The sequence below is a fragment of the Neomonachus schauinslandi genome, chromosome 4 (genome assembly GCF_002201575.2).
Source record: "Neomonachus schauinslandi chromosome 4, ASM220157v2, whole genome shotgun sequence".
NCBI classification, from domain to species: Eukaryota; Metazoa; Chordata; class Mammalia; order Carnivora; family Phocidae; genus Neomonachus; species Neomonachus schauinslandi.
Window position 1 is genome coordinate 40,359,518 of NC_058406.1, and position 16,018 is coordinate 40,375,535.

At 36.9% G+C, this 16,018-nt stretch overlaps 1 protein-coding gene across 5 annotated transcripts in view; it reads left to right on the top strand.

Annotated features, from left to right (window-relative positions):
• OSBPL9 (oxysterol binding protein like 9) overlaps window positions 1-16,018 on the top strand; it is a 170,518-nt gene that overhangs the window by 97,831 nt on the left and 56,669 nt on the right. For 3 of the 5 annotated variants that reach the window (XM_044914509.1, XM_044914510.1, XM_044914511.1), the window contains one exon: window positions 15,719-15,814. In XM_044914509.1, the coding sequence (XP_044770444.1) occupies window positions 15,719-15,814 (96 nt within the window). Of the gene's footprint in view, window positions 1-247; window positions 405-10,730; window positions 10,800-15,718; window positions 15,815-16,018 lie in introns of those variants that run through there. The other 2 variants (XM_021684302.1, XM_044914512.1) reach the window with 2 other exon arrangements.

The following is a 16,018-nucleotide window of genomic DNA, read 5'->3' on the forward strand; positions in this document are numbered from 1 at the left end:
GGAGCTGGGCTCTCCTGGGCCCACCCGCTGCTACCGGCCCCTCCCGCTCCCTCCCGCGGGTGGCCCACTCCCTCCCCTCCACCCAAAATTGGCCTAACGGCCAATCGTCATTCGCTCACCTCCTTTACAGCAGGTGACCTATGGCCAATCGCCAGGGGTTTCTTTGCCAGGAGCCGCCAGGGCCAGCCAATCGTTGCGGCCCCTAGGCCCGGACGGGGGTGGGGGGGGTGAGGGGGGTGTCCCGGGGGACCGGCTGAACCTGAGTGGATCGACTTCACTGCAGTGTGGGGGATACGGCCTGAGGGAGAAAAAAGGGGTGCTTGGAAGCGGCCCCCGACTCCCTCCCCTGGAGGCATAGAGGGCAGGGGCCTTGGTGAATGGCTTTCTTGCTGGCCACTTGCGGAGTGAGTAGACCCTGAGGGTCTGGGAAAGGGGCCGGCCCCCACCCCTGAGTCCCTGGGGTCCCTGCTGTCTGGCCCGGCCGGGCCGTAGCCCCGAATGTCGCTCTGTCCCTGCCTCCTTTCCGCTGCCCTCTGGGGTGAGTAGGACGATGTGGCCACCCAGGCCCTCTCTTCTCGGGGAGCTCTCCTCACTTCTTCAGCCGAGATGGGTTGGAGGGTGAGGCTAGGGGCTTCCTGTTTCACCGAGAGGTCATTCGCCACCAAACCAGATTGGAAGAGGGCATCTACCCCCCCCCTTTTTTTTTTCGTTTTTGGGGAACTCACTTTCCTTTTCCAAAGCTGTCGCAAGCTATAAATACAAAATTTAAGCTTTCCCGTAATATGAAAGCTTAATTTTGACCAGTTGCCCATTGATAGAGGCTCCAGTTGCGGGCCAAACATTCTCTGTTTTATTTTTGGCACTGTGTTCTTCCAGCCTGGCCTAGTACCTTTGTGTGTAATAATTATAGGCGCTATTATTTGTGAGTATGTGTGTGGGGAGGGGAGTGGTTTTACGCTTCTTGAGTAGCTTGTGCAAAAAACTGAAAACTTTGGAATAGTGTGAGGTTCTCATAAAAACTGGAGGGAAAGGTTTAGTTTCTCAGTACAGCTCAGTTATGGAAAGTTGACTATAATGAATAGTCTAGGAAGCATGTTTGAATCATGCATTTTTTTTTCAGCATTCATACTGTACTTCACAAGTATTTTTGTTATGAGTGAGAAAAGTATTGAAGCAGAAAAGTTTTTGCTCATTTGAAGTAATATTTGGTTTTGCTTGTCAAATTTTTACGTTTAGCTATGTTCAGGAAATTAAAAACAAATCAAGTAATTATTTCTCCCAGGTTTTAGCAGAGATGTTTAGAGATGTAATTACAGTTTTAAGAACTTTTGTAGTGAAATTTAAATTGGAAATTCTAGTCCAGTGTCTATGAATCATCTTTCAGAACATTGCCTGTATTGCACTAAGCGATGAAACCGTTTTAATAGTAACATCTCTCATTTTCTTAAAATTTTTTTTAACTTTCATTTTTTATACAGCCCAACCAGAAGCAACTTAAAAATACTTTATTACCTTTCCTAGCTCAGGGAAGATATAAACCACCAAAAATCAGACTTTTAGTCTGAGAGCTGAAATGAAAAATAAATATCACAGAGAAGCCAGATCGGTTTCCAAAGTGTCCTGAGGGGTTTTTTTGTTTTTTTGTTTTAAGATTTTATTTATTTATTTGACAGAGAGAGAGACAGCGAGAGAGGGAACACAAGCAGGGGGAGTGGGAGAGGGAGAAGCAGGCTTCCCGCTGAGCATGGGAGCCCGATGGCAGGGTTTGATCCCAGGACCCTGGGATTATGACCTGAGCCGAAGGCAGACGCTTAACAACTGCCTGAGTTTGTTTTTGACAGAGGTGGCATTATGCTTGAAGTGCCCCTCAATAAATACTAGGCTGCAAAGACTATTGGTCACATCGATTTTGATATTTCTAAAGTTCTAGGTGGTATTTTTTTAATGCAAAAAGATTATATTCAGTAGTGATCTACTCAGCCATCCCCAGATGATAAGAAGATGGGCAAGGAATTTAAGTTTGGATCAGCCAGGAAAAAGCATTGCGATCCAGCCCTATTCCGTTGGTTGGAAAATCAGGCAGTTATATAGTTCGCGGTCTATTGCTTGAGAAAGATATTCTGAAAAGCAAATCCTAGCATATCCCCTGGGATATGTCAAGTTTTATCAGTATCTAGACTTTGTAGTATGGAGTGATAATTGATGTTTATGAGGATTCTATAGAAAAAGACAGTTTTAATGATTACTATGGGGTTAGCGTACAAATTATATGTAGGAAGATTTTTCAATAAAGATTTAAACAAAGATTATGTTTGAAAGAAAAGTTCTTAGCCTGAAAATATAATTAAGCCAAGTATCTCTCCCTAAATATTTTAATTAATTGAAGTTCCACCATACATAGGCAATTGGTCATTTAAAGCTATTGGCCGTCTCCCTTATTTTCCATGTCTAGTCACCAGATCCTGTTTGCCTTAGTAATATCTCTTCGATTTATCCTTTTTCCACGTGATAATAGTTTAATTCAGGCCTTCATCATCTCTCACCTAGACTTTTGCAAAACCTTCTAACTAGTCTTCCCTCTACCTATACTCTTTATCTCAAATCAAATCAGACTGAGTCATTCCTGTGCTTAAAAATCTGTTTTGAATCCATTTGCCAGTCAGCTGCCTATCAAGCCCTTCAAGGCCCTTCACGACCTGGTCGTAATTTATCTCTCTTTAGTCTGAACTCAGCTGCAGATGCTCTACCCAAGCTATCCACTCCAGCACTGTGAACTATTAATCATTTAGAACATGACTTAGCCTCTCAGCTCTTTGTCCTTTCACAACCTTTCCCCTCTTGCTTGGAATTATAATTGCTCAGAATTCTAGCAAGTGATAAACCTCCAGTTCTTCATTTAACATACAGTTCATGTGTTACTTTTTCTTTAATGTTTTCCTTCAGGCAGACCAGTTAGAGTTACTCTTATCCTTTGTGTGCTACTATAACACTTTGTTCATATCTCTATAGACAGCTAGGTTGTAATCTAGATTTTTTGTTCACATGTCTGATTCTTGCATTGCACCCTAACCTCTAGAGGTCAGAGGTCCTTACTCATCTTTGTATCTCCAGGGCCTTTGTCCATAGTCCAGTGCTTGGCACATAGTAGGTACTCACTGAATGCTTGTTAAATGATTAAAATATGTGACTTAATGATGTTCTAAGTGTGCAAACCTTTGTCTCACTTGTACTGGAGTTAGGTTTATCCCTGTACGGTAGAAATATTTCCTAAGTCCCCAAGCTCCCTGATTGCTGCCACACCTGAGAGAGGGGATTGGAGAAAATGTTTAGAAACAGTGTTTTAAATGGTGAGCAGATTCCCAGGCAAATCCTCCCCCCCATCTATATGATCTCTAATATGGTTTAAAGAATACTAATAGCAGTACCAGCACTAATTAGTTCTACTGTAGTTAGTATCATAGGAAGTCAGAGCATGTTGCTTGGAAGGGGTGAAATTTGGGCTCATTCCAGAAGATTAGGTAATGAAATTATATTTGCTGTTTTCTGCATTGTCGTTAAAGATGTCCTTTGAAGACCATGACAGTACCTGGCACATAACAGATATTAAGTGAATATTTGTGTCGTAAAGGAATGGTTGGGGTGTGTGTGTGTGAGAGAGAGAGAGAGAGAAACAGAGACAGACTTGTAGTCCTTTTACATTGGAGTTCATTTATTTCTGGAGACACCTTTAAGAACTTCGCTTCTTTGCTGTATTGACCAGGCACTTCATTTTGTTTTTTCCAAAATGTGCCACTTCAGTCAAGTTATTCTACTTACTTCGTTGGTTATTTGCATTCTCTGTATTCCAAAACATGTTTTAAAATCTGGTTGCATTGGTCTTTCTCACTCAGTTTCAAGGTTACACTAAATGATAGAGTTTGCTTGTTCTTTAACATTCTTTGTCATACTGTGCAGGACTTGGCTGCAGTTGGAACCTGTAAGTTCTTATTGTCTTTATTGAAATGAAATTGTTTTTTTTAAAGGAGTGGACCCCAGGTTTTTCAAATGTGGTAAGGTATTTACTCACCTGATGAACATGGTAATTTATCTGGAGATACTGGCTTCACAGACTCCTAGAATTGGAAGGGATCTTAAAATTTTAATACAACCTCTACCTATTTTTTTTTTAAGATTTTATTTATTTATTTGAGGGTGGGGGGAGAAGAAGACTCCCTGCTGTGCAAGGACACAGGGCTCCATCCTGGGACTCCGGGATCATGACCTGAGCTGAAGGTAGACACTTAACCGACTGAGCCACCCAGACGCCCCTAACCTCTACCTATTTTTATAGTGGAGAGAACAGTCTCAGAGAAGCCAACTGACTTGCCCAAGGTCACACAGAGACTAGAATAACTAGGATTAGAGCCCAGTGATTCTTGCTCTTCTGACTCTAGAGAAAACCAGAGTGCTACCCTACTGCTGCTCTCCATTCATTGCTCTCCTCACTCCCCAAACCTTAGTAATTTTTCCAGTTCAGCCACTAATTTTTATTTCCTTTCAGATTCAGCATCTGGATATAAAAAATATCATCTTTTTCCAGAGCATATTGTTCCTCATTTAGCTTCCTTCTGCTTTCCAGCCTCTCTTTGTGCTTATACTAACCCTTAGCCTGCAAGTATGCCTTTTCTGGTTATTCTCCATTTTCCTGCAGATTCCTTCTTTGCCCTTGTCTGCTCTTTGCTCCAGGAGGCTGACCTTTATAGCCTGTGTCACCTGAAGTTCTTTCTCCTTTGGATTCTGGTTGGGGTTAGCTAATGGGAGGCAGTGCCAGAAGATGGGAGGAAGAAAAGAGAGAACTCTTGGGGTATTTATTCCTCTTGCTCCTCTGTTTTGATATGTTTTTAGCAGTACCTATGCACCATAACTAGAGTGTCCTTTGAGTAGCTCCAGTTGGTCCTTGGTAACAGTTTCCTTCCTTGTTCATTCAGCCTTAGGATGGTGAAGGCTTCCTGCTGTTCCTATTTCCTGGGTACCTCAGCATCCCTTGTTAGTTTACCTAACCCTGCCCTCATTTCTATGGTACTTCATTAAAGAGAAGTTGAAATATTCCATTTCATTATGCTGTTTCCAGCCTCCGTCCACTGCTGTCATACTTTTCCCCTCACATCTGTGTCCACATCTTGTACTTCACAATGCTGCCTCTGTGAAACTTTTCTCATGCCCTCAACTTTGCCCTCTGCTCTTAGTACTTTTCTTATAACTCTTATTTTACCATGCTTGAATCAGTTATTTGTAGATAGATGTTTATCTTTTCTTAGAGATTTGAAACTCTTAGGGCAGAGTCTATAGCTGCTTCATCTTGGCATCTCCAAAATACCCAGCACAGTGCAATAGTCAAAAGAGATACCCAATGAATAAATCATTATTGTAACACTGAATTCCAACCTGAGAGCAGCAGTACAGGTTTCCCCTGCTATTGGAAAGTAGAGTGTTCCTGTGAAACCTTTCCTAAGTTAAAATGGTATAAAGTGAAGAAGCAATTACCATTAATTTATATGGAAAGATTTTTGAGCAGTCCTAGGCCCTAAAAATAACCTCTTGGGCTTTTCTAACACCTTAGGACATGTCTTGCTAATGGATACACAAAAAATTGAGATAAAGCACAAATGCTCACAAAGTTCACAGCTGTGGCAGCTTATGGCTGAGATGCTGAGTGTAGTTCCCAGAGAAAGAGCTTGGCAGTGCCACTCTTGCTTAGGGTATTCACTGCCTCTGTAACAGCTCACAGCAAAACAAATACTGAATGCTGTTTTTGCTTTTTGCCTTTTTTTCATAAAAGCAGATATCCTCTTCAGATTTCTTTTGGTTAGTGAAAACAGGTACTGATAAAGGTCTTTTGTAAAAGCAAAGTGGTAACTCAGACTTTTGAAAGTTGAGGTGATACCTGCATGTGTAAAACTGCTCGTGAGAGGATTTGGCATGAGAAGAATGAGTTTTTAGAGGGACAAGTCAATTGTCATTGCCTGGTCTTGCTTCTTGTACTGCCTGCACAATACAGTGTCTTACCTTTTATTTAATTTCTTTTTCTACTTAAAAACTTCTGGTTGGCCATAAAAAAGTCAGCATCCATACTTGTAATATAATAAATCCTTTAGAGTAAATGAGTTATTTATGCTTTTTTCATGAATATACTCAACTATAATTTCTTTGAATACTTATTGCTTAAGTGCTAGCAGGTAGGCACATTTCAGAATTCCTTCATTCATTCATTTACAAAATTTTCATTGAGCACTTGTTACAAACCAAGCACTGGCCTTCGGGATACAGTTGAGAACAACACTAAGTCCTGTCCTGATATATTCTAGTCTTACTTTAAATCATCTTGATAGATTACTGACCACAATTAAACTAAATTAGGGTAATTTTATATTACACTTTTGGGGGGAGGGAGAGGAAGCGAGAACCTTAAGCAGGCTTTACACCCAGCGCAGAGCCAGACTTTATCTCACAACCCCGAGATCAAGACCTGAGCTGAAATCAAGAGTCCAATGCTCAACTGACTGAGCCACACAGGTGCCCCTATATTACACTTTTAACAACTTTAGCAAAAACTGAACCTGTTCCTTCTGTGTAATGTTCACTGACAGCTAAAATCAGATACACAAAAACTGTTTTTGGCATATATAATTTTGAAGGGATAAATGTCAAACCAATTACAGTATCTATTCTTTTCAATTCAGCATTGTTTTTGTTCTACTTTGGTTGGTTTGTGTGAGGTCTAAGCCTTTTAGTACTGTCTGTTGGTCTGACTAGTTCATCATTTAGCTCCCCTTGGGTGTTGTTTAATTTTCGGTGTGTTATGTTTTGCTATACAGAGAGATCCAGGTTTGTCAGAGAAATATATCAAGTTTTGTTTTTTAAAACATTTCATGATCAAAATTTTAACAGCTTTTATGCTATGTAAGAGAATTCTGCAGTTATTTCAAAACTTGACCTACTAAAATACTTAGTTTAAGGATTCATATGTTTGAATATGAGTTTCTCCTAGTTATGCTTGGAGCAAATCTCCAGTATTTATCTAAAACTTTGCTTTTTGGTGGACCCTTAATAGTAGTGAGTCTTCTTTGCTTTCCAGAATGCTGTTAAACTGAATGATAGGTAGTAATCTGGAGTTGGAGAGAGGAAGAATGTATTTTTTTTCCATCCCATACTAGTAAGCCACTCAGAGCTTATATAGATCTTGGAATGAGTTAACCTATGACTTTTAAGAAATATATGTACAGTAGCCTGACCAACTAGTGGGTGAAAAGAAAAGCTTTGGCTAATGGCCAGCACCACATGGTCAAACAGTGCTTTGTTAGAGGGAGTGATGTAGTAGGTGTTTTTGTTTTTTATGAGTTTGCTTTCTTGAATGTTGAGTCATTATTATATTATTGGCAGGAAGGATGTAGAAAAAAAATTAGGTATTCTTCTTCGTTTTACTGGCTATTTTTCTTCTTGGCGTTTATTCCAGTGTAGTGTAGATTGCTAAATTTTTAGTGCTTTTTTTTTTTTTTCAAGTTTGTGCTTTTAGTCTGTAAATGATGTTATAAATTTGTTATGCTACATTTTGCTTGGAAACGTGTACCTGAGCAGCTGTATTGCCAGATTTACTCTCAAGACATTATAGGAGTTTTGTAGATAATTTTAAGAGAATAAAGCTGATTGATTTTGCAAGCTAAAAGTTATAAAACTTTTGAAAAATATTTATAAACTTGCACAGTTTCCAAATATTTTTACATAAGCTTTTGAATTAAATGTATACTTTTAAAAATCAGACAAGTGAATGTATAAAGTAAAAATTATGAGTCCCTGTCTCAATCCCAGTCCCCAGTATTAATATATGATGTGTTTCATGTGTTTTGCTTCTTGCGTTTTATTTGAGGAGGTTGTGTATATAAATAAAATAACTTTAAAAATGTAGCTTCTATATTATTCATGTGTCCATTTACCTAGCATAATGTAAGCACCCAGTTAATATTCATTGAAATCTGGTGGAGCTTTATTTCTGTAATTGGATTTCTTTTTTTTTTTTTTTTTTAATTTATTTGAGACAGAGAGAATGAGAGAGAGAGAGCACATGAGAGGGGGGAGGGTCAGAGGCAGAAGCAGACTCCCTGCCGAGCAGGCAGCCCGATGCGGGACTCGATCCAGGGACTCCAGGATCATGACCTGAGCCGAAGGCAGTCGCCCAACCAACTGAGCCACCCAGGCGCCCTGTAATTGGATTTCTACATTCAGAGCCTGTAAACTTATGTTTCATTTAAAATAATTTTTTATTTCCTGCATTCTGACACTTCAGAGGCAATCGTACGTGCCTTCTAGACATTTTTATCTCTAAAAGGCTAGTTACATCCTTTATGGAGAAGGAGCCATGTAATTTATTGTCCAAACTGGAGCACTTTTGAGAGGGAGGGAGGCTGCTAATTTTCTGAGACAATAGGCATAAAGATTGATGACCCCAGACAAACTAGGGCATATGGTTATCCTATTCATAAACTTCAGGTTTTTATTTGTTTTATTTAGATTTTGACAAGACTTTTTATATGACTTTATTGAGTAAATTGAGTCTTTTTTTTGAGTCTTTTGGAAAGACAAGCTATCAGTGATTTAAAAATAGAGGAAAATGGTGCAAATCCCAAACCTTTTTTGTGAAGTTGTTTGAGTAACCAAATAGCTTTATGAAATCAATATTAGTATTTTTTTCTGTAAGCCAAAAGGTTACATAATAGTGTCAGTATTAGATGAAGAGATTGTGAAGAATAAGCAGTTGTGCTGAGTTATGATTAAGTTCATCAATTTTGACACGGATGTCTGTACCTGATTCCTGTTTAACAAAGTAACTCTCTTTCCCGACTATATGAGCAATTCAGATTTGTGGTATATGTATGCTTTTAAACAGAAACTTAATACTATGCATAAACCATTTTTTTAAAATTTAAAGATAAAAGTGATTCTGTTTTTTGAAGAGCTGATGTACTTTCAAAAATCAGTTTATTTTATGGTGGAAAAAGGCTTTATATTGTTGACCCTTTGTTACCAAGGTAATAATTCAGTACAATTTACCTTTTGTAATTCAGGCATAATACCCAATCCTTTTCTGAAAATCTTATATGGAATTTTTTTCTGATCTGTTTTCTAGAACTATTATTTTATGAGTTGTGTATTGCTCATCCTTTTTTTATTACTATTTATCTTCAGAGTTTATCAAGTTACTGTTTTCCTTTTTTAAAGGAATGTTATACAGTTTAACTTATGCTTATATCCTTTTACTGATTATGGATCTCTATTAAAATTGTTTTATGGTATTATCTGGTTAATCAGTTTTGGTTTAATCCATCGGTCATTGAGTGCTCTCTTTATGTTAGGCACTACTTTAGGGCCTGGAGATGCAGTAGTGAATTCTGGTTATTTATATGATTCCAAATTATGAAGAGGAAGTAGAAAACTTACTCTTGTGTCACTTTACGCATATTCTTTCATCTATCCAACAACTTTGAATGGTTTGTTATTATGCCCATCCTTAGATGAGAAAATGGCGGTGGAGTAAGTAGCTTGGCCAGATCATATGGGTTAGGAAGTTGCAGATTCAGGATTTAAAACTAGATCAGTCTGACCTTAAAGCTGTGCTCATTTTAACTACATCAAGCCTCCTTCAGGCCGTTTCTAGATTACATTTTAGTGCTCTTATGCCATGAATTCTTTTCCAATATTATTGTGATTTAAGAGAAAAGTGTAACGGATTGAAGTCAGAGCAATAGGTTGAAATCCCAATTAAAGAAAACCCCCACTTCATGATTTGGGTAAATGCTTATAAAATAGGGTTAATGTCTCTGTACCTTACTGTCTTGTGATAATCAAATGAGAAAACCTATTAAGTGTCTAGCAGAGGATCTAATACTCTGAAAAAATTTTTTAATATATAATGTGCATCCATGGTGAATCCATGGTGTTAGAACTGTTCACTTAGAGAACTACAGAAAAAGACCTTACCTTTTAGGATATTCTTGGGGTACCTAGCGTGCTGGTAAAATAACTGTAGCTACCATGTTGATAAAAGAGAACCTGATTTGGAGCCTTAGATTATCAGAACATTGACTTAAATGGAAAATAGCCTGAAGTTACAGTGAAGGAAAGCATGTAGTAATGGGCTCAATTTTGTTGACAGTTTCAAATTTATAATCTTCACTCCAAATGAATTGATAGTTGAGTATTCCTTAGGATTAAAACTAGAAAGTCTTGCCCTGAGAAATTCCCTATATCTCTAAATCCAGCTCTTCCTTTAGCTGAAGTGGTTAAACCACAGAGACAATAGGGATTATAAATTATAAATGTTTCCAAATTTTTAGTAATTCCAGGAAATAACATATTAGTATACTCCACATAAAATCGTCATCTCATTAATATTTCTGGTTTCTTTAATATACTTTTTTCATCATTAAACCAACTTATAAGTCATTTGGTAAGAAGACAAATGGTATCATTTCTCAAAAAACTTAATTTGCTAACAAATTTCGAAGGAACAAAAGCCATTAAGTTTGGCATAATGTGTTTTTTTTATTTTTAACTTGTCATTTGCTGCTCATGTACCTACTTTTCCTCTGAATAGTTACAGATTTTTCTCTTATTATTCCTTTACTTAATTATTGATGTCAGACTCACAGCATGGTAAAGTAACTTTCTATTCTCTCTTTTCCTTACTTTTATGGAAGATCAGTACCACACTTGCTTTTTTCCAGTCTTCTGGTATCTCTCCAGTTCTTGAATTTTCAAAAATAATTGTAAGTGATTCAATTGTAAGTATGCTCTATACTTCTTTCATTGGATGAAAGCATATCTGTGATGCATGTCATCTCAAATTGCTAATTGTGAACATAAACTTTCCAGATACTCTTGTATTTAAATCAAAACGACATTTCTACAAAGTTTTCATTATTTTAATTATAGGGTATGTGTTTTGCTAATTTTTAAAAATCACCTACTTTTGTCTGGATTCATGTTGTTTATTTTTCATTAGGAGGCTTGTTTTTTGGGGTGTTTTTTTTTTTTTTGGTGTTTTTCCTTTGTTAAATTTTTAAGCTGTTATTCCCCTTTATGGTTCTACTGATAACTTATTCTGCATTCTTGTTGTTCTGAACTTCTCTGTGAGAATTACATGAACTAATTTCTCTATTTCCTTTTCTCCTTTTGCAACATACTTTTATTATATACTGTTTTTTCCTATGTAAGAAAACACTGAATATAGGGTACTTAGTCCTTTACATTTTTGTTGTAAAATAAGATTTGGTAGGAAAATAATTACTCATTTGTTAATTTCTTTTTACAGTGTTGTTATTCAGCCATAGCCCTTCCTGTTCTGTTATTCTCCTCAGTTCCTCAAATTACTCGTGACTTTATTTCCTGATTCTGACCTCAACAAGACCTTAAACCACCTTTTAACACCTTAACCTCCACTGTTCATTACTCTTCCTCTGTCACCAGGAATTACTTAAAAGCTCTTATTCCCTGCCTCAAAAATTGCCTCCTGTACTGTTGTATAAAAAAGTACCTCTACAAAGCAGCTACAGTTCATACGTTTTTCAGACAGTTTTAAGGACATCCTTGCAATACTTTTTTTTTTTAAATAGAGGTGAAGCATTTGGTTATATGTATGTATAAATAGTGTTTAATGTCCCAACTAAAGTCATTAATAGGAATTCATTTAATTTTGCTGACATTTGTTAGCTTTGAAGTACCTTCTGAGAAGTGATGCTATTCAATATAAGTTTTAGAAAGATACTAGGAGGTACTTATATACAGCATTGAGGGAGTTTGATATTCTTCTGCCAGTCTAGATACTATTTTTGAAGTTGGGTCAGATGTTTCTCTCTTTATATATTTTACACTGGATACATAGGTCCTGGCTGATGTAGAATCGTGCTACTCTCTTTGACTTTAAAATGTACTTTAGCTTTCTTTATTAGCAAATATTTTTGAAGACTAGAGACTGTTTTGTTTTTAGTATATTTACCACATAAATGGTTTTTTTTTTCTTTACATAGATTTCTAATTTTATGGATTTATCTAATTTATAGATTGGGTTTAATTTCTGTTTTAGTTTAACTTCTTTTAAGCATAATAAAGGCAAACCATTTGCCTTTATTTCTCTGTAATAGTTGTGTTAAACTTTAAATGAATTCACACAGAAGTCATCAAGTGAGAACTATGGCTCATCAATATAGTAAATTAAGGAGCAGCAACCTCTTTGGTTCTGACTGCCAAAAGGGCAGCATAACCACTTCGGTCACAAAGTGTCCACAAAGGACATGGACAAAAAAGAAGGAAAGAAAGACAGGAAGAAGGGAGTGAGGGAGTAGACAAAGGGAAGGAGGAAGAAAACAGAAAGGCTAGAGAAGTCTAGGCTAGGGGAGGGTCATGGGGAAGACCGGATCAGGATCACCGCATCAGCACTTGTCAGACACAGCAATCAGTGCCACGTACATTTATTCAAGGCTGAACTAGCCCTGGGGGTTATAGTGTTGAATGAGTAGCACAGAGAATGTGTATCTGCTTAACTCCCAAACTGCTGCTTCTACAAGATGTCCCTGTTAGAAGTATGAAATCACACCCTGTCTTAAAGGATCTGTTCTGTTCCGAGTTCTTCTCAAAGAAAGCCCACTTCAAAATGGTATAAAGGACTATATTCTGATGATTTGTTTTAAAGCAAAACTCCATTAAAAAGGACATGAGTAAGTGTAGGGTTTTATATTGTAAATGTTAAATAGAAAGAGGAACAGTTACGACTGCAAGGGAATTTTTATGAAATAGTATATATTAGGAGGTAATGAGTCCCTTGTCTGTTGAGATACTCAAGTGAAGACCAGAAGACTTTGAAAAACATTGTAAAAGTAACTTCTTTGAGGGGGAGGTTGGACTAGATGGCTTTGTTTCTGTGTACTGTAAGTCATAATATGTAGCAAAAACTTTTATTTTCTTCTTGTGTGCATTATTCTTACAAGAGTTGAGGAAACAGTTTAATTACTCTCAGTTGTCCATGTTATTGATAAATATGTGCATATTATTTTATTGATTGCAGTTGGGGCAGCTATATATGTAGATTTTCTTTTTAAGTACACCAAAGATGTATGGATTGCTGTACAAGGGAGTTTAGGCCAGTTCTGGGATTTTACGCTAATAACTCTAGTTATAAACCGCCTCTTACACATTACATAAAAATGATTTGGTGAGTAGATCTTCAACTTGGATGTTATGATGTGTGGAGTTTATTCTAATGTTAAAGGAACGTTGTGGAAGACTATCTAGAGGTAGATCTGAGAAGAGAGCCAGGGTGAGGTTCTAGGATTATAGCAACATCAAAGGGTTGTTTTTTAAGCATTAATTTAGATGGGTTTTAGATCTCGGTAATTTAAATGTTTCCGTTTATTTACTGGAGGATTTTTAATCAAAGATTTGTTCAAAAGGATATGTTAGATTTTTACAGAGGTAGTTCTAAGTGGATTCAAAAGGGAAAATTCTTTTTTTTTTTTTAAGATTTTTATCTATTTATTCATGAGAGACAGAGAGAGAGAGAGGCAGAGGGAGAAGCAGGCTCCCAAGGAGCAGAGAGCCCGATGCGGGACTCGATCCCAGGACCCTGGGATCATGACCTGAGCTGAAGGCAGACGCTTAACCATCTGAGCCACCCAGGCGCCCTCAAAAGGGAAAATTCTTAAAAATCACTTTTTGTTATTTAGATGCTTCACCTCTTATTCATTTATTAATATGCCATTGAACTTTTTGATATTTAGCAAGCACAATATTTTATGGATTTTAACTGGATCTTATAGTTGAATTATTAATAACTATGTTATATTGCTATTTGAAACAAAACAAAAACTAAGCCAAGCTGTTCTGATTTTTTTCTGTGGTACAGTAACATGGAAGGAAATCACTCCCTTCTTTTGTAATACAGTACTATAGTATCTCCAAAATGTAATGGATTTATTCTTCCTTTTCCACAGCTTTTATTATCATACTCTGTGTAGTAAATGTTAATAGGAAATTTTTTGGGTTAGCTTTAAACATGAAGATGTTTAACCACAGTTTTATTACATATATTGTTAATGATTTTTCTTCAACTTTGTTTTTATCATAACATCTCATTGGGAAGGGATTTTTCAATACTCATTTCAAGTAGTTTCTTTACATGTATGTGAAAAAAAAGCAGGCCGTTTTATTGCTTTTGAATTTGAAAAGGAAAATGCATTACAAGATAAGATGATTTTCCCATGGTCTAATATAACTTAGGGTGGGTTTTTTTTTTTTTTTCCTGTTCTGATTCAGAATTTGAATTTAAGTTTGACAAGAGCAACAATGAATAATAATAGTAGTAATTGATAGTGTTAGTAATTGTAGTCTTTAGTAGAGGTACTAGCTGCCACATTAATAATAGTATGAGGAGGATGACTATATTTGGCAGGTAAGAAAACAGCAGCTTAGACACAGTATCTTGTTAGTGGCTGAGCTGCAATTAGAAACCAGGCTTGTCAACCCGTTGTTGTTTTCCATAATACTATACGGTCTCAATCTGGTGTTTGAGATAGTGGCTGTAAAAGTGCTTTATTAATAATAAAATATTGTGCAAAGATGAGGTATTGGTGTAACATACAATGAACTCTGGCCTCCATTTACTAAAATGGGGAGTGTGAAAATGATCAGCATGTTTTGGCCAACAAGTGAAGATCAGGTATGGTATGTTGAACTACTGTATTTTACCCATTCAGTACAGAATTTTGTGGTTGGGTTGGGATTGTGATGTTAGTGGTTCATGAGCCTTACTTTATTTCCCTGTTTAACTGCATGACATTTGGGCGTGCAAATACGGCAAGCTGGTAGTCTTGTTCAGTCTCCAACTTTTTGTCTTTTACACCCAGGATTGATGTGTTTTTCAGATATGATTAAGAAGTCAAGTTTCTTTTGAGTAAAGTTAAAACATGGGAATCCCATTCTATTGAAGTTTAAAATTTTTAGTGTACAAAAAGTAGGACATGAAAATGCTGGATTGTTAAACTAGAAATAAGTGGACCCTCTAAATAAATAAACATTTACACCATGTCCAGAGTGTAGTTAGTGTTCATGCCGAAGGTGAATGTGAGTAGCGAACTTGATTAAGACAAGTGTTGTCACTTTCAGTTAAAGAGAGGGCCCTCTTAGAAGAGGTGAGAATTTTGAGGTTCTTACTTCTTTTAATAAAGGGAGGAGGAGAAAGCATCAGAGGTAATGGGGTGGGTTAGGGAATGGGAGGAGGACTAAACAGAGTATGAAGTTAAGATTAAAGGACTGGAGGAATCAAACAAAAAGTGGGGGTAAAATAGGAGGTAATCTAGGTTGTAATCTAGGCCCTTCAGCTAAATTACTGTTGCTCTGGAGGTCACGGGGAGTCATTGTGGGGGAGAGAAGAAAGTGATTGAAGAGCTAGGTCAATCCTGATTTAAGCAGCAGTGCATGTTTGATAAAGGAACAGAGGTAGAAGTTCATGAGGGAGATTGATGTATCACTATTCTTGAAGAATTTAGATAGTTTTAATATGCCTATTATTTATATAAAAGTACTATATTTACTTTAAAATTGAAATGTCATGTATGAAGGATGAAGTATCTTCTGTACTGTTAAATATTGCCTGGGTATTGGTAGATTTATTACAAATTTTCTTTTTCTCTAGGGTTTGGATTCAGGATTTGTTCCTAGTGTCCAAGACTTCGATAAGAAACTTACAGAGGCTGATGCTTACCTACAAATCTTGATAGAACAATTAAAGGTACGGCATTCATTTACTGAATTGGTATAAAGTAGTAAATGTTACCAAGCTTGATTTTGAGTGTAAAAACTTAGCTGATGTTAATTTGCAACCCTTAAATGGTTCTTCAGCAATTTTTAAAGCTGACTTATTAAAAGATCTGGGTGACTTACTCAGAGATCTTTGCCTTTGATTATATTGATAGTGTGTATATATAATGTACGT